This window comes from Schistocerca nitens, chromosome 4, assembly GCF_023898315.1.
Source record: "Schistocerca nitens isolate TAMUIC-IGC-003100 chromosome 4, iqSchNite1.1, whole genome shotgun sequence".
NCBI classification, from domain to species: domain Eukaryota; kingdom Metazoa; phylum Arthropoda; class Insecta; order Orthoptera; family Acrididae; genus Schistocerca; species Schistocerca nitens.
Genome location: NC_064617.1, coordinates 598,094,369 through 598,119,719, shown reverse-complemented (window position 1 = coordinate 598,119,719; position 25,351 = coordinate 598,094,369). Strand labels below are relative to the sequence as shown.

Sequence of the window (25,351 nt, the reverse complement as noted above, 5' to 3'; positions counted from 1 at the left end):
TAGGAAAAAAATAGCTTTGTCACTTAAAGTCTTTCGACATTTTAAGAAAGTCACTTGTAATAAAGGAAACTAGATCTTGTGGTACTGATAAGTTTAGAGTTGCTATGGAAATAAGTCGCTCCTTTACAGTTTTGTTAATAAACGCACTTGAAAAAAAATTTCAGTGCACATGATGTAGACTCGTACTGTCAATAATAGATTCTACAACAATGGAAACGATTAAGTTACAGCATTTATTAATTTGTGTGTTAAATACAATAAGAAATTCTCCTCCTGGCTTAACTTCTCGCAACTACAGTTCGTCCTTAGTGTCTTCCTGTACTCCGGAATCCCACAAAGAAGTTAGGGATCGCCAGAATTCAATACGTTCCTTGGTGAAACCCCTCTTGGCTTTCAACTCTTCGCCGATCTCTAAGTACTCCGGTTCATCGTCAGATGTAACTTTCGGCCATGTTACAGGATCACCATCTGGAGTTGGGTTCCTGCAAAAGCAACAAAGTCAGTAAGAAAAAAAAATGGAAGTATGTATGAATAATGTTGGAGGAAACGGTATGCACGGACATTATGAATGTACTCACGTTTTCTAGAACATCTGAGATTCATGAAAAGAAATTACAATGTCTGTGTAATTTTTACGGTTCTGTACGACAGTCGGTATAAACGGAACCCTATTGGGATCACTTCCTTGTTTGTGTCTGTCTGCCCTACTATTGAGACCCCTTTTATTCATGAACGGATCGAGATATCAAGTTGAAATTATGGCAGGTATACGGTTCCTTTCCGGTGTAAAGCAAACTTCTAAGTCAATGCAGTCAAAAGTACGGCCATTTATGTCGCATATCTTAATACTCGAAAACTCATTCATGAAAGCCTGCGGGCTACTTCCCGTTGACCTAGAACCATAATATATATATACATGTCCGCAAAAACAGATATCATCATATATATATATATATATATATATATATATATATATATATATATATAGTTAAGGCTCACCGGCCATTTTGTGGGGAAGCAGCCTACTCACGCCATATAAAATTCATATGCTTTCCATTGTGTGCCAGCCTAGTCCACTGTAATATTGCGCAATACCTTAAAAGTAAAATAAATAATCTGAAAAGTTAATAGCATGTCAGAAGTGATGCTAAAATAATAATGTGTTAAGTTTCAGTTTAGTAACTTTAACAGTTTTGGAAATTTGGACGTTTTACATAAAAATCATCGGCGCAACAGGAAGGAGCTAGAAACTTCAAAATTTATATTCGAATTCCTTTTTCATTGTAATTTAATGGAAACAACATGCTGGATCTCACAATGTAAAATTTTGGTTGAAATTCATAATTTTCTGTTTTTGTGTCCTAAAAGTTCAGAAGCAAGACAGATTAAGTAAGTGATTAAATAAAGCTAGGATGTTTAGATTTATAGAAGGGAGCTACGCAATAATAACAAAGATGTGAGAAGTTTCAAAAAGGTAGCTATAAAACTATAGCTGTAGCATCTCTCCAAAGGGAAAGTTCAGAGCTCATCTATTGCATGCAGTACAACTAAAATAATTGTCTCGCCAAAAGTATTTAACCTAGCCACATTAGAATTTTATTACAGATACTTACTTGTGTGCTGATTGCACATTTAAATCGAGAGCTTCATTGGCCTTCAGCGAATGAAGCAATTAATTATTTAGTAAATTGAAGTGGTATCTTGCTAGCCCAGCGGCTAGTCAGTAAAGGCAATGTTGTCGGCTGCGACTTCGGCGGTCCGCACCACGGCTATATAAATAAGAGTGTGTGAGCGAGAGTAAGCAGGCGATCATTGTAGGCAGAACCACCCCTTCCTTCCGCCTCCTTGATTTCTATCTCACCGTCTATGGCCGACCTATCGCCCTCGCTCCCGCCCTTAGGTGCCTTGGCGTCGCCCTCGGCCGTCGCCTCTCCTGGGCTCCCCACCTCCGGACAATCCAAGCCAAGGCACACTCCCGACTCAGTCTCCTCAAGCTCCTCTCCGGCCGTACGTGGGGTCTGGGCCCCTCCACCGTCCTCCACACCTATAGGTCCCTCGTCCGCCCTATCCTTTGTTATGCCCATCCGGCTTGGATCTCCGCCCCCCCCCCCCCCCCTACCTTTTATAAATCCCTCCAAATCCTTGAGCGTCGTGCTCTCCGCCTCGCCTATCGTCTCCCCTCCCCCGCGTGGGTCCTGTGCGATCTCGTCCCCTTCCCCCGCCTCCTCTTTTTCCTTGAAAGGATACAGATCCTGTACATCTCCTGTAAACTCGATCCTCCTCACCCGCTGGTCTGCCCGATCCTCTCCCACCCCCGCCTGCTGCCGCGCCTGTATTCCCACGTCCCACCCGGTCTCCATCTCTCCACCCTCCTTACCCTCTCCCAAGGTGGCTTCCGCCAGCTTCCCCTCCCTGATGATGTCCTCCTCCACTCCATCTACCCCTCCTGTCAACTTTGACCCTGCCCCACCCCCACTTCCGGTGTCCTTTCCTTTAGGCACCCTCCCTCCCTTCTCTTCCCTTCCCTTCTCTTTCCTTTTCCCCCATCCCCTCCCTCCACCCCTCTTCCCCCGGGCTTCCCCTGCCCCTTCCTCCCTTTCCCTATCTCCCCTGCCCCTGGCATCTCTGCTCTCCCCTCTCGCTCTCCCACTCCCCTTCCTCCTCCTCCTCTCTTGGCAGGTCCCCGGACTCGCACACGCACAGTGAACATTGGTGCGCCGGAGATCATCGCCATCAGTGTCTCATGTGTGTGCCTTCGTTGTGTTTAGTGTTTGTTCGCCGTCACGCCGCCACTGTTCACGTGTACCGTCGCCATCATCCATGTTATGTGCGCCATGTCAACTAGTGTCAGTGATGTTTTCTCGTCCAGTGTGAACGGCTCCATGTTTTTTGTTTTTTAGTGTCTACATTGTTTTGCCCGCCGTTTTGATTGTATTCTCTGTGCCCCCCTCTATGTATTACTTATTGTAAAACTCAAGGCTGAAGAGCGGCGTACTCTGCTGCTGACAGCCCGCCTTGTGTAAGGTGATAAAAATCACAATAAAGAAGAATCAGTGCGCACTCCGTGTCGGAAGCCGCGTCGCATTTGTGCAGTTGCCAGGAACAGCCTTGGATGCCATATTACGTAACTCGATATGCACGTAACAATGAGCTTGCATTGGGGTAAAGAGTTAATAAAGGAACGACTCCAATGATTTATTCTCAGTTTGCGTATGTCGTATTTTCATGTGTCGCCGCAGGGCAGGCTTTCTACCACTACTATCGTGGCGTTTGATGAGTATTAACATCAAATTTTGACGAACATTCATTTTGAACATTTACATCGATAACGATTATTGAACAGTTTAGTTATCTAGGGATAATAGGGTCCGTGCAATAGACTCTGACCAGCTCAGATAGTACACATCATCCTAAATCCTCAGAGTAATGAACTTCAATAATCAACAACTTTTATTCTCCATGAGAGTGGGCACAGTGAACTCTAATTACAGGCATACCATTTTTGCTAATCACTTTATAGTTGCCAACATTGTAGTTAGCCTGTGTTGAGAAAGGCAACAATAGAAATATAATATAATAATTCTTTAAATTTTCCACCCTCCGCCCCACAACTTGACCATCTTCTTCTGTGCAGATGCACAAACAGTGCCCGGACTCTTACGGGAATCGGCAGTAAAGCTCCGATTAATGAGTATAACGCGCAGGGACACTATGAATATAGTGGGGGACAATAAGTTGCGAATGTTGGTCCAAATGGCTCTGAGCACTATGGGACTTAACATCTTTGGTCATCAGTCCCCTAGAACTTAGAACTACTTAAACCTAACTAACCTAAGGACATCACACAACACCCAGTCATCACGAGGCAGAGAAAATCCCTGACCCCGCCGGGAATCGAACCCGGGAACCCGGGCGCGGGAAGCGAGAACGGTACCGCACGACCACGAGCTACGGATGCGAATGTTGGTCTCACGGGAGGCGTGCCAGAGATAAGTTAAAAAAATTGCTCTGAGCACTATGCGACTTAATTTCTGAGGTCATCAGTCGTCTAGAACTTAGAACTAATTAAACCTAACTAACCTAAGGACACCACACACATCCATGCCCGAGGCAGAATTCTAACCTGCGACCGTAGCGGTCACGCGGTTCCAGACTGAAGTGCCTAGAGTCGCACTATCCTCTGTGTCCTCGGAGGCTCAGATGGAGAGAGTATCTGCCATGTAAGCAGGAGATTCCGGGTTCGAGTCCTGATCGGGGCACACATTGTCAGCTATCCCGTTGACTTATATCAACGCCAGTATGCAGCCAGGAGTATTCATTTCGTTGTAATTGTAATAATATCACATTAAAATGTTTCCTTTTGCAGTTAGTTGTCCGTCCGCCTCTCCATCCGTATGGGAAGACCCTTTTTCTCAGGAACTGGTGGAGATATGAAGCTGAAATTTATGTCAAATACTATGGCCCTCGGACCCTTGGTGGTGTAAGTAATTTAAACTTCTAAGTCAGTGCAGCCAAAACATATGTCCGTATATGTCACGTTTTGATTCTGACAAACTCACTCATCAAAACTTACAAACATCGGGCTTGGTCGTGCAGTGCTGAAGAGCGTGCATGGAAACTAAGAGCAAATGGGATCGAATCTCAGTCAGACCATGGATTTTCCCGTCTTACCTTTAAGCTAGCCTTCACCTGTCTACGAATGGTCGCAGGTTCGAATCCTGCCTCGGGCATGGATGTGTGTGATGTCCTTAGGTTAGTTAGGTTTAAGTAGTTCTAAGTTCTAGGGGACTGATGACCTCCGAAGTTAAGTCCCATAATGCTCAGAGCCATTTGAACCATTTTTATGATGTTTCAGCGTCCTGCGATGTATACAGCCCGTACTGCAGCACTCGGAACACTGTCAGTTTAATTATAACCACCTTGTATATCCGACTGCAGAATTTGGCTTGCGTGAAAGATCACAAATCTAATAATGCTTGACACGGATTGCTCTAGTGGTTACTTTAAGAGCCGAAAAAATTAACTGGTGAATTAATGATATTAAAGCTATTTTCCCTGGCTGTCTGTGACTACCGATAGCTTACCTAAGCTGTGAACTATTGTCTCGTGGACGCGGAGAAATTTTCTGAACTACAGATGAATTACGTGCTGCAGAGGCTCCCGAGCCGTTACTTTGAACTTCCGATCCTCGGTTATCTCGAGGCGTTATGATACCAGACCTTCCCGCCACTACAGTCCTGCACCTGAGCTGGGAGTCTAGGCTGCTGCTGGCCGGATGAAATTCTAATCGCCTCCCTTGTTAGGTTTGTTATGGGGCCCACTTTCTGTGGCGCTGGAATTGATATAAAGGACTCTTGCAACCCCACTGGCTCAGTCGGTGTGACTTTGTGATAGACGGTGTCACTATCATTTTCAATTCTGTGTGCATAATGCTTCCTGTAGTTGGTAGCAACCAAGCAAATGGGAGCTGAGCAGCTACCATCTACCATCGCTCAGCAAAACGTTCGCAGTTACTTCCGTCATAATTTCCTAGTGACAGTTCCGCTAACATCTCATGACGAAGCTGTGTGCTCTTCCACGATAAATAAGTTGATGCTGCCCCTACCTGGGCTATTCTCAACTCAGATGTCTTGTCTATTACTTATTTCTAGTGTGATTATCTGTTACACATTGACTCTAAAAAAGGGCATGGGTGACTTATTCATACTTTGTTTCATGGGTTCAGCGGTTCCTCTTATTTTGTCTTGACCTGCAGCAAGCCGTTTTCGTGACAGTTTGTTGCTTAATTTGTGTGTGTATGTGTGTGTGTGTGTGTGTGTGGTTTATCAGCAAATATAATGTAACAAGTCACCCCACATTTCATGAGTTTTATGGTCAATATATTTGAGTTTTTACCAGACGTCTCTGTCTTCTAGTCTGTGGTATTCCCCTGTTGCCCCCTTTCAAAAGCTTCCAGGAACTCTTGACAAAGTTCTTTGCTACAACCGTCGAGCAAAGGAAGATTGGCAGGTAAGACTGATAATTCCGTCTAACAGGGAATCAGCGGCAGACAGTTCAATTAATTACGCTTCCAATTTGCAGTCATCATTTCACCTTAGTTTGATTTACAGCACCGCCAACCAGTCTCCAAGTTCCGACCCATTGTTTCCAGCCAAATCCCAACGACCTGGGAAGGGGTAGTGGGGCTAGGAAGAGAGAATACTTGGGAAGGTAATACCATTTTAGGCTTTTACCTAAAGACCGTGGAACAAATCGGCAACTTTTATTCAAAACCGGAACAACTGAGTTACTTAATGATATGCAGTCACTCGTCGTTTACTATCACGCACGATTTTTTTGATTTGGTATAAATTTTGGAACGACACCAAAGAGTAACATCGGCTACCCATAGCACACAATTCATCTGCTCAGTGTATGCATTTGGCCCTTGTGTTGCGATCGCAGTTGTAGGAGAAACCACACTGTGAAAGTGTGAATATCGTCTGTCCGGTGTTTTTACGATATCAGTGGTCCTCGGCATATTCTGTCACCGTTGTTGTTGTTGTTGTTGTGGTCTTCAGTCCTGAGACTGGTTTGATGCAGCTCTCCATGCTACTCTATCCTGTGCAAGCTTCTTCATCTCCCAGTACCTACTGCAACCTACATCCTTCTGAATCTGCTTAGTGTATGCATCTCTTGGTCTCCCCCTACGATTTTTACCCTCCACGCTGCCCTCCAATACTAAATTGGTGATCCCTTGATGCCTCAGAACATGTCCTACCAACCGATCCCTTCTTCTGGTCAAGTTGTGCCACAAACTACTCTTCTCCCCAATCCTATTCAGTACCTCCTCATTAGTTATGTGATCTACCCATCTAATCTTCAGCATTCTTCTGTAGCACCACATTTCGAAAGCTTCTGTTCTCTTCTTGTCCAAACTATTTATCGTCCATGTTTCACTTCCATACATGGCTACACTCCATACAAATACTTTGAGAAAAGAGTTCCTGACACTTAAATCTATACTCGATGTTAACAAATTTCTCTTCTTCAGAAACGCTTTCCTTGCCATTGCCAGTCTACATTTTATATCCTCTCTACTTCGACCATCATCAGTTATTTTGCTCCCCAAATAGAAAAACTCCTTTACTACTTTAAGTGTCTCATTTCCTAATCTAATACCCTCAACATCACCCGACTTAATTCGCCTACATTCCATTATCCTCGTTTTGCTTTTGTTGTTGTTCATCTTATATCCTCCCTTCAAGGCACCATCCATTCCGTTCAACTGCTCTTCCAAGTCCTTTGCTGTCTCTGACAGAATTACAATGTTCTCGGCGAACCTCAAAGTTTTTATTTCTTCTCCATGGATTTTAATACCTACTCCGAATTTTTCTTTTGTTTCCTTTACTGCTTGCTCAATATACAGATTGAATAACATCGGGGAGAGGCTACAACCCAGTCTTACTCCCTTCCCAACCGCTGCTTCCCTTTCATGTCCCTCGACTCTTATAACTGCCATCTGGTTTCTGTACAAATTGTAAATAGCCTTTCGCTCCCTGTATTTTATCCCTGCCACCTTTAGAATTTGAAAGAGAGTATTCCAGTCAACATTGTCAAAAGCTTTCTCTAAGTCTACAAATGCTAGAAACGTAGGTTTGCCTTTCCTTAATGTTTCTTCTAAGATAAGTCGTAAGGTCAGTATTGCCTCACGTGTTCTAGTATTTCTACGGAATCCAAACTGATTTTCCCCGAGGTAGGCCTCTACTAGTTTTTCCGTTTGTCTGTAAAGAATTCGTGTTAGTATTTTGCAGCTGTGGCATATTAAACTGATTGTTCGGTCATTCTCACATCTGTCAACACCTGCTTTCTTTGGGATTGGAATTATTATATTCTTCTTGAAGTCTGAGGGTATTTCGCCTGTTTCATACATCTTGCTCACCAGATGGTAGAGTTTTGTCAGGACTGGCTCTCCCAAGGCCGTCAGTAGTTCCAATGGAATGTTGTCTACTCCAGGGGCCTTGTTTCGACTCCTTTCAGTGCTATGTCAAACTCTTCACGCAGTATCTTATCTCCCATTTCATCTTCATCTACATCCTCTTCCATTTCCATAATACTGTCCTCAAGTACATCGCCCTTGTATAGACCCTCTATATACTCCTTCCACCTTTCTGCTTTCCCTTCTTTGCTTAGAACTGGGTTTCCATCTGAGCTCTTGATGTTCATACAAGTGGTTCTCTTCTCTCCAAAGGTCTCTTTAATTTTCCTGTAGGCAGTATCTATCTTACCCCTAGTGAGATAAGCCTCTACATCCTTACATTTGTCCTCTAGCCATCCCTGCTTAGCCATTTTGCACTTCCTGTCGATCTCATTTTTGAGACGTTTGTATTCCTTTTTGCCTGCTTCATTGACTGCATTTTTATATTTTCTCCTTTCATCAATTAAATTCAATATTTCTTCTGTTACCCAAGGATTTCTACTAGCCCTCGTCTTTTTACCTACTTGATCCTCTGCTGCCTTCACTACTTCATCCCTCAAAGCTACCCATTCTTCTTCTACTGTATTTCTTTCCCCCATTCCTGTCAATTGTTCCCTTATGCTCTCCCTGAAACTCTGTACAACCTCTGGTTCTTTCAGTTTATCCAGGTCCCATCTCCTTAAATTCCCACCTTTTTGCAGTTTCTTCAGTTTTAATCTACAGGTCATAACCAATAGATTGTGGTCAGAGTCCACATCTGCCCCTGGAAATGTTTTACAATTTAAAACCTGGTTCCCAAATCTCTGTCTTACCATTATATAATGTATCTGATACGTTTAAGTATCTCCAGGGTTCTTCCATGTATACAACCTTCTATCATGATTCTTAAACCAAGTGTTAGCTATGATTAAGTTGTGCTCTGTGCAAAATTTTACCAGGCAGCTTCCTCTTTCATTTCTTAGCCCCAATCCATATTCACCTACTACGTTTCCTTCTCTCCCTTTTCCTACACTCGAATTCCAGTCACCCATGACTATTAAATTTTCATCTCCCTTCACTATCTGAATAATTTCTTTTATTTCATCATACATTTCTTCAATTTCTTCCTCATCTGCAGAGCTAGTTGGCATATAAACTTGTACTACTGCAGTAGGTGCGGGCTTCGTATCTATCTTGGCCACAATAATGCGTTCACTATGCTGTTTGTAGTAGCTTACCCGCGTTCCTATTTTCCTATTCATTATTAAACCTACTCCTGAATTACCCCTATTTGATTTTGTGTTTATAACCCTGTAGTCACCTGACCAGAAGTCTTGTTCCTCCTGCCACCGAACTTCACTAATTCCCACTATATCTAACTTTAACCTATCCATTTCCTTTTTCAAATTTTCTAACCTACCTGCCCGATTAAGGGACCTGACATTCCACGCTCCGATCCGTAGAACGCCAGTTTTCTTTCTCCTGATAACGACATCCTCTTGAGTAGTCCCCGCCCGGAGATCCGAATGGGGGACTATTTTACCTCCGGAATATTTTACCCAAGAGGACGCCATCATCATTTAATCATACAGTAAAGCTGCATGCCCTCGGGAAAAATTATGGCCGTAGTTTCCCCTTGCTTTCAGCCGTTCGCAGTACCAGCACAGCAAGGCCGTTTTGATTATTGTTACAAGGCCAGATCGGTCAATCATCCAGACTGTTGCCCTTGCAGCTACTGAAAAGGCTGGTGCCCCTCTTCAGGAACCACACGTTTGTCTGGCCTCTCAACAGATACCCTTCCGTTGTGGTTGTACCTACGGTACGGCTATCTGTATCGCTGAGGCACGCAAGCCTCCCCACCAACGGCAAGGTCCATGGTTCATGGGGGGGAGGCTGTCACCGTTACCGACATGGAAACAACTGGATTCTATGCGTAAATTAATGTATAAATGGAGGATAGTTCTGCGCTATCTTAACTATACATACTTCCGTGCCACTGTACATGTAAATCACAAGAGCAAGTATGTTTCTTTCAACTGACCAGTGTTAGTCACCAACCTCCGTTTGATTCGTTTCTGTTGAATTATGTCAAATATAAAACTTTTTCACAGTCAGTTGTAATGTCTGTTTCAAGGAGAGTTTACCTGGGGGGGGGGGGGGGGGGAGAAGTCAAGGTATTAATAGAGGAATTCGGAAATCAGTTTAACGCTTATAATAAAAGTTTGAAGTGTTAAGCATTCACAGCCGAGATACTTGGTGGCAGTTTAAGTCCCTTTAATTCAGTCCCTCTTTTAGTTAGTAGTACTAAGTTTTCAACAATTTTCGTTTTTCTCCGTGGAATATTCATCAATCCGAAGAAACAACCGATGCGTGTTTCGAACCGATTCAAGACCAGCAGATAAACGACGCTACGTCAGTTCGTTGCATAAGCGGAGTGTGGAGCATACTTATTTTAGATACTCATCAACGAATGTACCGTTTAGTAGCAAAATGCTAGTTAATAGGGACAGCCACTAGAGATCAGAAATGAGCTGTGTACCCTCGCGTTGAACTCGTCAGCGGGCCAACGACGGTATCTCCGAACTCGCAGTCTATCCGCACTCGTGAGCCTCCGCCACTGCTCATTTCACTGTAAACTGGTCAGTTGAGTCTTCGTGCGGTACAAACGGACTCCACCAGCGTTGAAAGGAGATCCAGTACACGGGATTGCAAGCATAACGGAGTAGTCGTGACACTGCAGCTACATACAGTATTTATTACTGTTATTATTATTAGGTGTGGTTGGACCTTGTTGTACAATGCAAAACTATTACGTATGTTTTTTACATATTACATATACTTTCTCACGAATTAACCATTTCGTACCCATTTGATGAACTCTACATGCTATTCGTCTGGAAGTTGGAATACATCATCGAACTTATACCAAACATTACTATTCCTGTAATGGTGTACATTTTCAATTGTATGCACTGCGCCACTTAATTTTCGTGTTACAACCTCCTCAGCCTCGCAAGAAACGGCTTCGTTACGGACCATCTGATCGCGACAATCTGTCATTTCGCCCTCTCAGTGATACTTCACATCAGCAAGATCGTGCACTCAACTTCTGTACTGAGTCATGACTCGCCTTACGCCCCTGTACACTTCAGTAAAAGAGGTTCGACGAGTAGGAAGCGACTGCAGCGCTACTATGCTCAGACTCGTCATACTCGCAGAAGAACAGAGTTGGAAGGAAACTGCTGTACCACTGATGTAACAGCAGCGCCTTGATTTATAATATGTGTAACCCTCAACATCAGGCTCTTACGTGATCCGTTTCTGACCTCTAACCGGCTCGCAGGTCTTTAGCAAGACAGAGGAGGCAACGTTAGCAAACGTGGTATCTCCACTGTCCGCGGGCTTCCACGAGCAAATACGGGAGCCAGCAAGTGCGCAGTGTCTCCTTCACTCGCACATGGGAAAGTGGCACTGTCAGGTACATTGAGAGCAAGAAACACATAATTGGCACATTGATGTAATGTCTGTTGTACTACACAAAACAATCATGTAGAATCAATGGATCAGCAATAAGTACTCAGTTTGAACCATATCCTGTCAATGCAAGGGTAATTTACGTGTTTCTCGCGTATACCTCCGTTAGAATAAGATTTTTAAATTTACTCTTTTTCCACGAAGACACTACTCATCGAGAGTTTCCTCACAGTGAATCAAGGGCACAAAAATCGATAGTTTTTTGTAAATTTTATAATATATACCGTTATGTCTTAATTGATATAGTTACCCAGTTTTAGCGAAATCTGTCCACAGCTTAGTCATTGTTTCAACCATCTTCATGTCTTCGTCTGGTAACACGTAATCTTCCGGATAGAACGGGTTTCTGGGAAATAAGTAGAACATTTCATCCGTATGTCCAGCACCTGAAAGTAAAATCGTGAGAGCCATGCAGTAGTTCCAAAAATCAGTAATTCTATGAAGCGATAAGCTTTCGCACGAGAGAAAGTCATATGAGCGACCAGTAAGAATAGGGCTGAATTTGCATTGAGATAATATATGGAACTGTTCATAGGGGAAGACTCTTATTTGCATCAGTAATCTTCTGTGTTGAACCCTGCACAAAGCCGAGGTACTGAGTTGTTCAAATGTGGAAAATACCTCCCAATGGCGGTTGTCTGCAACAACTGTGTAAGAAACTTTTTATAAAATCTAGTGAGATTTCATCCGTTCGAGGAAGTGGTATCCTGCTAAAAATTTCAATTTTTGTATAAAAGAATGTAAATCTCTTTTAATTCTTCATGATATTTTTCCGAATGTTAGGTTTCCCGAACTATTTAGATGTAAAGAATAGGTAAAAATCTTGTAGTCTATTCTGCTTGCCTTATTATTAATAAGTGAAACAATTCATAGTTTGTCACAATTATTGCTATGTTTCGAAACAAATACACGGATTGCACTTAATTCAAGGATTCTGTACAGTTAAGAAATGCCCGCTGGACTCTTGGAGCATATTAATTGATACTAACATCTGCAAATTCGCTTAAACTTGGCGGTAGAACCATATCTCCCTCTATTATTGAGTAAATCCCTTTATTAACAAGTAGCACACCAAGCTCAATGAAATAAATTTTCTCAATTTTATTAATCATTTCGAGTTACTTTCACATTTTAAGAGTTAATGAGGACAAATTTTGTGTCATATGCGTTTATGTGGGAAACAGTTCGCGGTCTGCAGTGCAAGATTGTATCGACAGGTGAATTTAAAAAAAAAATGTAACAGTTATGTGACAGGTAAAATCTGAATATTACCGTTTCACTGAAGATTATGTTGTTGCCTTAGGGGGTTTCTGATAACAGTTTGTTCTGTGTAAGAGGATACTTTATAAGACAGTTGTAATTTGCGCTAACCGTACTCTGACAGTTATAAGAATTTCGTGGTCTTGAGCTTAGTATTGTTAAATATTAGCATGAGGTCCTGGGATCGTAATTTACTAGTAGATGGAAGAGCCAGATGAACAGCTACGCAGCTAAATAAGCAGGTGTACAGACTCGTACGTGGCGTGGAATACACTTCGTACCAGTTGTTGATACAAATGGCGCTCGTGTAAAGCCTAACTAAGAATTTCACCAATGTAGTAATTTATTATTCATTATTACGCTGTTGAAATGAATGAGACGTAAGGAACCACATTTTCTGTAACATACTAGTCCAAGAATATAGCAGTACATTAAAGTGTAGCTAAATGTTTTATCTTACCGAAATCAAAGTCAGTTTTTCGATAAGGATCTGCTGTCCTGTACTTTCCTCTGTAGGTAAAATAATAATAGAAGACAGAGGCCGTGTTTTTGTAACGTCGGACTGTCTCATCACTACCGCATGTAAACGCGGCATCGGAGTACATCTATTGCAAAAGTTCAAAAACATATAAAAATTTGCTTGAAATTTAACAACTATTAATAAAATTATTTCTATATTAATAAATACATACATAGTAACGTGGATTTTTGGATTAATATGCTTAATTTTTACAAATAAACTAGGTTTTTATATTATGAAAGTACACTGAAATAGGAAGTTCCCAAGTGTATACCATACATCGAATGTATACTCACATCAGTTATACCCTTGGGAGAGAGATCTCCAGATGGAAAGTAAAATTCACGAATCTTTTCTACAACGAGGTCTGCGTTTTGTTTTGGTATCACTACCCTCAATCTGTTTTCGATTTCTTTCCACGCGGAATTGTTCGCATAAAGTCCTGAAAGAAAATGCATCGTTATTAAAAAAGCGTGACGCTTGTTAGTAGTAGGTATAAACCCTATTACGGTAGCTCCAACTAATATTAAGGCGATACGCATATTAATGAAATAGTAACTGACTATTTTATGTTAAAATGATCAGCTGCTTTTCACTTACCGTAATTTACTGACTAGGTTAAATCAATTAAAATTTGATATCATTTCACATATGACAGCTTTCAATACTACATTCTTTTCTAATGTGTGTTCACAGTAATTGGAGCCCGAATTTGTTCTTCCGTGGTCCTAAGATCAAACGCGCTTTGGAGGACGATGTGGCCATATATATTTGAAACGTTTTACATGTTTCATTTCTTGCACGAAAATACTCGTGATGTAACAGCTATTGTGTCACGCTGAGTTACATTACATTACTCATACTCCACATTTCCCACGAAGAGGGAATTCTGAGGTTCGGCAAAAAGGATATACATTTTATATACCAAGAAATTACTAAACATTAAGGAATATTAGTATGTTACAGTGGTAGTGTTAGTTTTAAAATTATAGAAGAACATTAGATTTAACACCTTCTGAAAAGAAAGTTTTCAGTGAAATAGGAGTTGTCCAATACATATTTCCTTAATTTGGTCTTAACCCCACCACACTATCCACCATAACTGCTGAATACAAGCGTACCGATGCAATTATATCTGTGCTAAAGATAAACCTCAGAAGTTTTTGTATAGGGAGTTTTTCATCCTAAAACTATACTCACGACTTGCATTTTTTTTCTCTCAGAAGAGAAATGAATGGTTCAGCAGAGAGTTAGCAATATTTTCCGCTGACTCCTTCAACTATTTGTAACGACACAGCATTATTTCATAAGCGGAGTTTTCATAATGGAACTAGTACTAATTTGTGTTTCCTATTCTTGTAATAAAGGCAACTAGGAAGCTATTTTGAAAGATGTTACAGAGGGTAAAACTTCAGTAGCTAATGTGTGCCTCCCTGATTGATTGTCAAGTTAGAGTGTTGCAGCTTAAAATACTTCAGATGTATGATCTGTACCCGACCACATCCATCGCTTTTAGCTCCGCATCATTCAATGTTGTTATATTGGCTTTATTAATTATGGCACTAACCTACCTCTATTCAGAGGATGTGAAATTAAACACCTTTCAGCAGTCTAGTTCCCAACCTTATTTTATTTGGCTTTATTTGGCAATCAGTTGCAGCGTTTTATTACGCCATCTTCAGGCCCCTGACTGACGTGTAGGAAGATTCTACCTCGGTTGTGATCAAAGCAGGGGCCAGCGATATTGGTATTAGTAGATTTTTATTATAGTAACCACTTCAACCATCACATGCGGACCGACATACAGCTACCTCTGTTTACTTCTGCGTCTCGAGCCTGTTTCGATACACGAGGTTTATTAGGAAAGCAAGTTCCGATCAGTCGCGAAATGGAATCCACTGTGAGAATCCGATGCAACTTTGCACAGATGTGCTGGGCAGTGTCTCTACTACGTCCGTCGATCAATCACGTCGCCCTTTTCAGTTCTGAGCTCACGGTGAACATATAAAGATGCCCGAAAAATAGTGTCCGCCACCAAGTACTAGGGCCTGGTGAGAAATTTCGCCTGAAGCTATGCAGCCCACGTGACATAACTGTCACGCGTTTCCTTCTTCAAGACAATTCTTAGCTGCATTCTGCAGGGGCAATGAGAATGCTCTTTCAGCGTTTTCGATGGAAGTGCTTGATTATTTACAATACAGCCCATAATTCTCTTCCTCTGAGTTTCATCTCTGCTCACATGAACCGCTGGTTATGCAGACAACATTATGGCACAGACAACGAGCTCTAGACCAACGTAGTTAATTGGCAGAAAGCTCTGGTGGCTGTCTTCTACGTCAAGGGTATTGGAAAGTTGGTACAACGCTACGGCAAATGTCTTAGTCGGAACGGTGACTATATACACTCCTGGAAATTGAAATAAGAACACCGTGAATTCATTGTCCCAGGAAGGGGAAACTTTATTGACACATTCCTGGGGTCAGATACGTCACATGATCACACTGACAGAACCACAGGCACATAGACACAGGCAACAGAGCATGCACAATGTCGGCACTAGTACAGTGTATATCCACCATTCGCAGCAATGCAGGCTGCTATTCTCCCATGGAGACGATCGTAGAGATGCTGGATGTAGTCCTGTGGAACGGCTTGCCATACCATTTCCACCTGGCGCCTCAGTTGGACCAGCGTTCGTGCTGGACGTGCAGACCGCGTGAGACGACGCTTCATCCAGTCCCAAACATGCTCAATGGGGGACAGATCCGGAGATCTTGCTGGCCAGGGTAGTTGACTTACACCTTCTAGAGCACGTTGGGTGGCACGGGATACATGCGGACGTGCATTGTCCTGTTGGAACAGCAAGTTCCCTTGCCGGTCTAGGAATGGCAGAACGATGGGTTCGATGACGGTTTGGATGTACCGTGCACTATTCAGTGTCCCCTCGACGATCACCAGTGGTGTACGGCCAGTGTAGGAGATCGCTCCCCACACCACGATGCCGGGTGTAGGCCCTGTGTGCCTCGGTCGTATGCAGTCCTGATTGTGGCGCTCACCTGCACGACGCCAAACACGCATACGACCATCATTGGCACCAAGGCAGAAGCGACTCTCATCGCTGAAGACGACACGTCTCCATTCGTCCCTCCATTCACGCCTGTCGCGACACCACTGGAGGCGGGCTGCACGATGTTGGGGCGTGAGCGGAAGACGGCCTAACGGTGTGCGGGACCGTAGCCCAGCTTCATGGAGACGGTTGCGAATGGTCCTCGCCGATACCCCAGGAGCAACAGTGTCCCTAATTTGCTGGGAAGTGGCGGTGCGGTCCCCTACGGCACTGCGTAGGATCCTACGGTCTTGGCGTGCATCCGTGCGTCGCTACGGTCCGGTCCCAGGTCGACGGGCACGTGCACCTTCCGCCGACCACTGGCGACAACATCGATGTACTGTGGAGACCTCACGCCCCACGTGTTGAGCAATTCGGCGGTACGTCCACCCGGCCTCCCGCATGCCCACTATACGCCCTCGATCAAAGTCCGTCAACTGCACATACGGTTCACGTCCACGCTGTCGCGGCATGCTACCAGTGTTAAAGACTGCGATGGAGCTCCGTATGCCACGGCAAACTGGCTGACACTGACGGCGGCGGTGCACAAATGCTGCGCAGCTAGCGCCATTCGACGGCCAACACCGCGGTTCCTGGTGTGTCCGCTGTGCCGTGCGTGTGATCATTGCTTGTACAGCCCTCTCGCAGTGTCCGGAGCAAGTATGGTGGGTCTGACACACCGGTGTCAATGTGTTCTTTTTTCCATTTCCAGGAGTGTAGATAAGTAGCTGGAAGCTGTAGCAAACTGTTGTAAGCTATGCATTTTTGATTTTCTCGATGGTTTCCATTTCGCGGCCGATCGGAACTTACTTTCCAAAAACCCTTTGTATTTAGACAATTTCATAGACAGTGTCAGCTCATACAAAAGCGTCACTTAAGATGAAAATTCATACATAGCGAAACATATTCATTGAGGCAATGCTCTTATCACGAAATATTTAGAATTGCATTGTGTTTTTTTCTTAGTAATAAAGGATTTTTAGCCACATATCTGATGTTTAAATTAGTCTGTAGTTTATATAGCGATGTAGCACTAGACGAAAGATGAAACTTGTCTGTTAATAAATAATACGTTTAACATATATGTCGCCGTATTACGCATATGTGGAAGCCAGCGAAGTATAGTACAGCAGCTACAATGCTACTCATAAATAAAAATTGGGGCAAAAATTGTAATAATTACAAAAGCTTGCTGTGGAATCACATCGCACTATTGGAAAATCTTATCGTATTTAGATTTTTACACGCTTCCGTTTAGCAAATCGAGCAATTTAATCCAGACCCAGTGCTTTCTTCGAAAGCAAAAAGCTTGGAATCTACAACGACCATCTCTTCCAATAGAGCATAGCGTCCCGTCTTTAACTGTCTTGATCTGTAAAGGTCCTTTTAACCACCTAGTATTCCTCCTTCTTCAGCCATTTGTGCCAGAATGAATATCTAGTGCATTTTAATAAAATAAAGCTGAGTACGCTGGCACAAACAGAGAGCAGGTTTCCTACGTACGTGCTCGTTTTTCTGTAAGTGGTTTCATAGATGAGTTTACGAAGGACTTAAGAAATTAGTATGTCGTATTTAAATCAACTGAAAACATTACTTGCACTGAAAAGTCCTCCTTCATTTTCATTCACGCCAACCATCCAGTCCACTTTAGCAGGCTCAAGGAGTGACGGGTGGCGGGGAAGAAATGAAGAATGCGTTGCAGCATCCACAACGGCCTGAAACGGAAAGACAAGCTGTGTGCACCATTTCTAGAAAAACAAAATACTACATAATATATGACACTCAAAAGTATATTGACGATTAATAGCCTGCTACATGCAAGCGGAAAAGTGTCGAATTATTCACTCCTATGACTTGAAGCTTAAGGCTACCAGCACAACAACGAAAGTAGAGCTGTCAAATTTTTAAATACTTCTGATTTATATCTGTTTTCAGTTCATCTGTTCGGAACGCATGCTGCGTTCGATCATCGTGAGGTGCCTCGAGAAAAGCAATCTATTGACGTATTGGCAGCACAAATTCAGTAAATGTTGTTCTGTTAAAGACAACTGGTCAACTGTTCACACGAAGTGGTGGGTGGTTTCGGCGGGGATCCCGGCCTGCTTTCTTATTTCGGGATTTCCAAAACGTGTTTGACACCGTTCCACACAGGCGTCTTCTGGTTGGGTTGTCTTCTTGTGGTGTGTCTCCTGCATTCATGATCTCCTGTCGGAGAGTTGAGAGTCTGTGGTGACTGATGGCAGGTCGGCAGGTGGAACAGGGGTTCCGTGGGTAAGTATTGTGAGGCCTTTGAAGTTTCTCGGCGACGTCAACTATTTGTCACACTATCTGGGGCGCCCTCTTGGATTCTTCGCTGATGATGCTGTCGTTTACCGTCTGATAGACTTGTCAGATCAGTGCGAGTTACAGAGTAATGTACAGAGGGCGCAAGAAGTGGCGGGTGTGCCTGAACAATAAAAGGTGTGGGTCGTCCAGGTGAGCACTACAGATATTCTGCTGAATTTCGGGTGCTCCATAACACCGTTACCTAGCTTTTAGGGAAAGGTAATATGATATAGTGAGAAAGAAAGCCTCCCTGAAATATTACAGTAGGAGCCGCATACTGGTTGCGGTAAGTGTGTTGACATATGGGTCATAATACGTTTGGGGAATGCTCAGCGGAGAAATGCATCGCACTGTGGTACTGACTGTAGGAGGTAGGTAGATGTCACCACACAAGGGTAAGTCTCTTGTTAGGTGTGACATGACAAGGGGACAAGTCTTAGCGGAACAAATGCGCCCAGGACCGATGTAAATGTAGCTCATGCATTCACTTGATGCCAGAGTCCAGCAACACCACCACGATACAAGGATCCACGCCAGAAAGCGAGACGACTGGGCACCGGCAGCATCTATGGGTTCGAGACCAGGCTGCGCCTGTCACCGGCAATACCAAGTTAATCAGCATACTTAGTGCCACATCCTGCCAACCTGCCGTCTGTGCCTGGTGCCACCAGCACGTAGTTCATAGTGAAAGTTAAGGCTGAACTGCCAACCGCTGTTTGACTCCTACCAGTGAGCAGCAAATCGAATCCCATGCACTATTATCTCCATGCGCCGCCACGGAAGACGTGAGCAGTACCGAGAACACCAGGGCCCCACGCTGCTGCGAAAATAGGACGCCGTTGACGTAAACGTAGTCTTCAAGAAGCTACCGGCCTTACGCGGAGCTTCTATTAGCATGGCAGGGCCCCTGTTCAGCATCAAGGATGGATGCTGCTACCCATATGTCAGCGTCGGCCAGGAAAGCAGAGTGACGTTTGTTGGCTTCGCTGAGTCGTGACACATCATGTATCGGAATTAAATAAAGACATTTTTTACTGTTAAGTGTTTCCAGTGAGCCGAGCAGCCTGTCACCACCACTCACTCACACCCCCCCCCCCCCCCTCAAATCCCCTTAACCCTTAGCACAGCAGTAAACTCCAGAGTGGTGTCCATAATTCATCACCACTGGGCACTCTTCAACACAATGGATCATACAAGTTTGATGATTGTCGACACAACTAAGTGCCCAGGATCAGCAATTGCGAACAACTTAATCTGAAGCAATCACATAGAAGGTGCTGTGTTGTAGGGTGAACTGGGGACTGCATTTGTTAGCAGAGCCCTTAGAAGGTGCGGCGCGTGCACTCGGCAGTCTGGCCACAGTGTCTTCCTGTCTTGTGGAGTACTGTTGGGCAGTGTGGGTTCATTACCAAATAGCACTGGCGCAGGACATCGTAAAAGCCTAAGAAGAGTAGCTAGTTTTTTGTTATCAAGAAATACGGGTGAGAGTGTCAGGGATACAGTATATTTGTGGTGGCAATCATTAAAACAAAGGTGTCTTTCGTTGCAGCGAGATATTTTGGAGAAATTAAAATCACCAACTTTCTCCTCTGAATATGAAATTATTTTGTTCACTCGCACTTACATAGGGAAAAGCAATCATTGTGGTACAAAAGGAGAAATCGCAGGTCGCTTGGCGGTATTTAGATATTCATTTTCATCTCCTGCAATTATATGGTGGAAAGGTGGAGAAATAGTATAAAAGTGGCTCTATGAACCTTCTGCCAAGCATTTGAATTTGAACTACAAAGTAATGAAGTAGATGCAGGTGCAGACTTAGATCGTGCTTAAGCACAGCCACAATTTTGTTAATATTTGCAGCATTATTCCTCAGTTTCTGTTTGAATTACATTTATCATATAGATAAGGACAAATCTGTCTTTTGCCATTTATTTTGGTGTTAACCTAAAGAAACTGGGCCAGTGGCCTTGCCACTGTGGTAACACTATTTCCCGTCAGATCGCAGAAGCTAAGTGCTGTCGGGCTTGACCAGTACTTGAATGGGTAACCGTACATGTCTGCCGAGCGCTGTTGGCTAGTGGCGTCCACTAAGCCATTGTGAGGCCAATGCAGGAGCTACATGACTGAGAAGTCACGAAAACTGATAACGGCCGGGAGAACAGTGTGCTGGCCATATGCCATGCGCTAAATGCAGACAATGCAGGTCTCTAATTAATAATAGGAAGGTCATACAGCAGTAGTGCTGCTGACAAGATGACTCTTGTGTGTACTACTATTTACAGATATTTGACGATGCTGGCACTGATTTTGTGTTTAGCATTTGACGATACCACTATGGCTCGAGTATACTAGAACATGTTTTTATAAAACAGATCTGAAGACGGTCATTATGGACCGAAACCGGTAGTCTGATGAAATAAAAAAATTGTGACCATAGATGTGAAGTAAAGGAACTTTATTCTTATCATATCACTACATGTAGCTATTCCTGTTGGAACAGGACCTCGTTCACCGGTTGTAATGTCAATCCTTCAGCAATTGCGGGAGTCATGTGCCGTGTGCAACAGGAAAAGTTGTGTGTACTGGAATGTTTAAGTGTGATTTACTACCAATTAAAGACCTACATAGTGTATGTCTAGCGCCTACAGAAGAATCAATGGGCATACGCAAAATAGAAAAATGAAGATCACAAATGATTCCTAGTATCAGTAGGATGAAAATAAAATTAGCATTCAGTGGGAAAAGGTGAGTTTGTTCTTGTCTAAATGATGATGAAAGCACGATTATGACATTAGATAAAATTAGGACCAAAAGGTGTTTATGATTGACATACATCAGTATAAGAAACAATACACACGTTAATTTGATTTTCAATAAAAGATTTTTGGTCTACCCTAAGTTGCCACTCAACCACTCAACTCTTTTGTTTGCTATGGATGTGATAAATTTCTCCATGTTTTTCAGGCTTCTTGAGGCTACTGCTACGACCAGCAGCAGGAGCAACACTAACCCTGGTGGGGGTCTCGGCGATCTGCAGCTCGCCGTCGTCGACGCCGCGCAGACAGTCGACCATGGCGGGGTGGGGCAGCGAGGGGCAGCCCAGGGAGGCGGCCACCTGCCGCGCGCTCGCCACCGACTCACCCTTCGGCAGCACCGACCAGGGCGACAGGGCGGAGCCGCTCTCCATGATGACGCGGTGGAAGAGACCTGAGTCAGTGAGGCACAGTTGTGGTAGCCTCGTCATGCGTGATCTACAACACTATCTCTTGAAGCGTCAGATAAATACAGTGCTGGCCACTAAAGTTGCAATACCGTGCATTGTGTATGCACTGAGATCACAAAAGTCATGGGGTACCTCCTTATATCACCTCGGGTATTCTTTTGCTCAGCGTAGTGCAGTAACTCGATGTGGCACGGAGTCAACAAGTCGCTGGAAGTCTACTGCAGAAATATAGAAGCATGCTGCCTCAATAGCCATTCATAATCGCGAAAGTGTCGCCCGTTGCAAGATTTTGTTCACGAATTGACCTCTCGGTTATGTCCCATAAATATTCGATGGCATTCATGTCGGGTGATCCGGGTGGCCAAATCATTCATTCGAATCGTTCAGAATTTTCTTCAAACAATCGTGAACAGTTGCGACCCAGTGACGTGTATGGGAACATGAAGTTCGTGAATGGTTGAAAATGATTTCCAAGTAGCCAAAGATAGCTATTTGCAGACAATCATCGATTCAGTTGGAGCAGAGCACGCAGCCCATTCCATGCAGACACAGCCCACGCCTTTATGGAGCCACCACCGGCTTCCACAGAGTATTCTTGACAATTTGGGTCCATACTTTGTATGGTCAGTGCCACACTCGAACGCTACCATAGCTCTTACCAGCTGAAATCTGGACTCATGTGACCAGGCCACGGTTTTCCAGTTATCTAGGGTCCAATCGATATGGTCACGAGCGCAGGAGAGGCGCTGTAGGCGATGCCGTGCTGTTAGGAAAGATCCTCTGTGGGCTGTCTCTGCCATAGCCCATTGACGCCAAATTTCGCTGCACTCTCCTAACGGATACATTCGCCGTATGGCCCACATTGATTTCTGTAGTTATTTCACGAAGTGTTGTTTGCCTTTTAGCACCGACAACTCTACGCAGACACCTCTACTCTCAGTCGTCAAGTGAAGGCAGTCTGTGACTGCGGTGTCCGTGGTGAGAGCACACTCTTGACACCGTGGATCTCGAAATATTGAATTACCTCACAATTATCGAAATAAAATGCCGCATGCGTCTATCTTCAACTACCATTCTGCATTCAAAGTCTGTTAATTCACGTTCTGCGGCCATAATCACATCGGACATCTTTGCAGATGACTCTCCTGAGAACTGACAGTTATGCAAATGTACTACCCTTTTGTACCTTGTGTACGCGAATTACCACTCTCTTTATATGTGCATATCGCTATCCCATGACTTTTGTCACCTCAGTGTATGTCACACGCCAAACTGGCACGAAATGTACTTCGTAACTGGATATGCAAATCTTCAACATATCAGTGCAATCGCACAAGTTGGTCAGGAGTAGCGCCGTCAACATTCTGTATAGAGGGTGGTCCATTGATAGTGACCGGGCCAAATATCTCACGAAGTAAGCGTCAAACGGAAAAACTACAAAGAACGAAACTCGTCTAGCTTGAAGGGGGAAATCAGATGGCGCTATGGTTGGCCCGCTAGATGGCGCTGCCATAGGTCAAACGGATATCAGCTACGTTTTTAAATAGGGACCCCATTTTTTATTACATATTCGTGTAGTATGTAAAGAAATATGAATGTTTTAGTTGGACCAGTTTTTTCGCTTTGTGATAGATGGCGCAGTAATAGTCACAAACGTAACATTCCGCCAGTGCGGACGGTAATTGCTTCGTGATACATTACCCATGTTAAAATGGACCGTTTACCAATTGCGGAAAGGTCGGTATCGTGCTGATGTACGGCTATTGCCATCAAAATGCCCAACGGGCGTGTGCTATATATGCTGCTCGGTATCCTGGACGACATCATCCAAGTGACCGGACCGTTCGCCTGATAGTTACGTTATTTAAGGAAACACGAAGTGTTCAGCCACATGTGAAACGTCAACCACGACCTGCAACAAATGATGATGCCTAAGTAGGTGTTTTAGCTGCTGTCGCGGCTAATCCAGACATCAGTAGCAGACAAATTGCCCGAGAATCGGGAATCTCAAAAACGTCGGTGTTGAGAATGCTACATCAACATCGATTGCACCCGTACCACATTTCTATGCACCAGGAATTGCATGGCGACGATTTTGAATGGCGTGCACAGTTCTGCCGCAGGGCACAAGAGAAATTATGGGACGATGACAGATTTTTTGCGCGCGTTGTATTTAGCGACGAAGCGTCATTCACCAACAACGGTAACGTAAACCGGCATAATATGCACTATTGGGCAAGGGAAAATCCACGATGGCTGCGACAAGTGGAACATCAGCGAACTTGGCGGCTTAATGTATAGTGCGGCATTATGGGAGGAATGATAATTGGCCCCCATTTCTCAGAAATGATAAGTTCACAAAGGTACATCTATCACATTGGAACAACCGAAATAAAATGTTCAAACGTACCTATGTTCTGTATTCTAATTTAAAAAACCTACCTGTTACCAACTGTTGGTCTAAAACTGTGAGCCATATGTTTGTGACTATTACAGCGCCATCTATTACAAAGGGAAAAAAGTGGTCCTACAAACACATTCGTATTTCTTTACATACTACACGAATATGTAATAAAAATGGGAGTTCCTATTTAAAAAAACGTAGTTGATATCCGTTTGACCTATGGCAGTGCCATCTAGCGGGCCAACCATAGCGCCATCTGGTTTCCCCCTTCAAGCTAGGCAAGTTTCGTGCTTTGTAGTTTTTTCGTTTGACGCTTATGTCGTGAGATATTTGGCCCGGTCACGATCAATGGACACCCCGTATAATGAAATATTACGCAGCAGATTTCTCATTCTAAATTCGTATTTGTAGTCTGTTACAAGATTGTACCCGTCCTTTAGGGATGCTGTCCGCTCTGAGCGGCAGTGATGTGCGGACCTCTGCTGGGTTCAGCGACCGTCTCGCGCGCGTGCGGTGAGTCTGAGCACTTACTGCAGCTTTCCCGTGTAGTGTTTGCGTATTCGAGAATATCGGAAGCTGCATGTATGACTTAGCTCAATAGTACAGGCACTTTGAAGTTCAGCCTCGATCTGAACTTTGTCAAACCGAGTTTGAATCTTTTCTTAAAGAATCTGTGAAGGTAGGCTGTGATGATTTACTTGGTATCTATTTCAGGATCGTGAGTATTGTTGTGTACGTAAAACTGATTAATGCCGATCTCTGTGATAAAATTGTTTAATTTAGTGGAGGAAGCTTCAAATTGAAGCATTCTGACGGAAACGTTAGTGAAGTTACTGTTACCCAAGCAGATTTCCGCATAAGAACAGTATGGATTTTTGAATTACCATTCGGAGTTCTGGGCGAAAAAATAAATGCATTACTCTCGGCTTTTGGGAAAGTGCTCAGTAATATTCCAGAAAAATGGTCGATCTCACTTAAATTTCCGGTGCTGAACTGTATCAGACAAGTTAAAGTGGAACGACTGTAACATATCCCATCGTACA

At 43.7% G+C, this 25,351-nt stretch overlaps 1 protein-coding gene across 1 annotated transcript in view; it reads right to left on the bottom strand.

Annotated features, from left to right (window-relative positions):
• Nucleotides 1-214: 214 nt before the first annotated feature.
• The window catches only part of LOC126252457 (juvenile hormone esterase-like), a 68,717-nt gene continuing 43,580 nt past the window's right edge, over nt 215-25,351 (bottom strand). Inside the window, exons 5-10 of the mRNA XM_049953352.1 lie at nt 21,692-21,888; nt 17,951-18,071; nt 13,547-13,692; nt 13,191-13,335; nt 11,721-11,856; nt 215-482 (exon numbers count right to left, since the gene is read on the bottom strand). Coding sequence (XP_049809309.1) covers nt 293-482; nt 11,721-11,856; nt 13,191-13,335; nt 13,547-13,692; nt 17,951-18,071; nt 21,692-21,888 — 935 coding nt within the window. The 3' untranslated portion in view covers nt 215-292. The remainder of the gene's footprint in view (nt 483-11,720; nt 11,857-13,190; nt 13,336-13,546; nt 13,693-17,950; nt 18,072-21,691; nt 21,889-25,351) is intronic.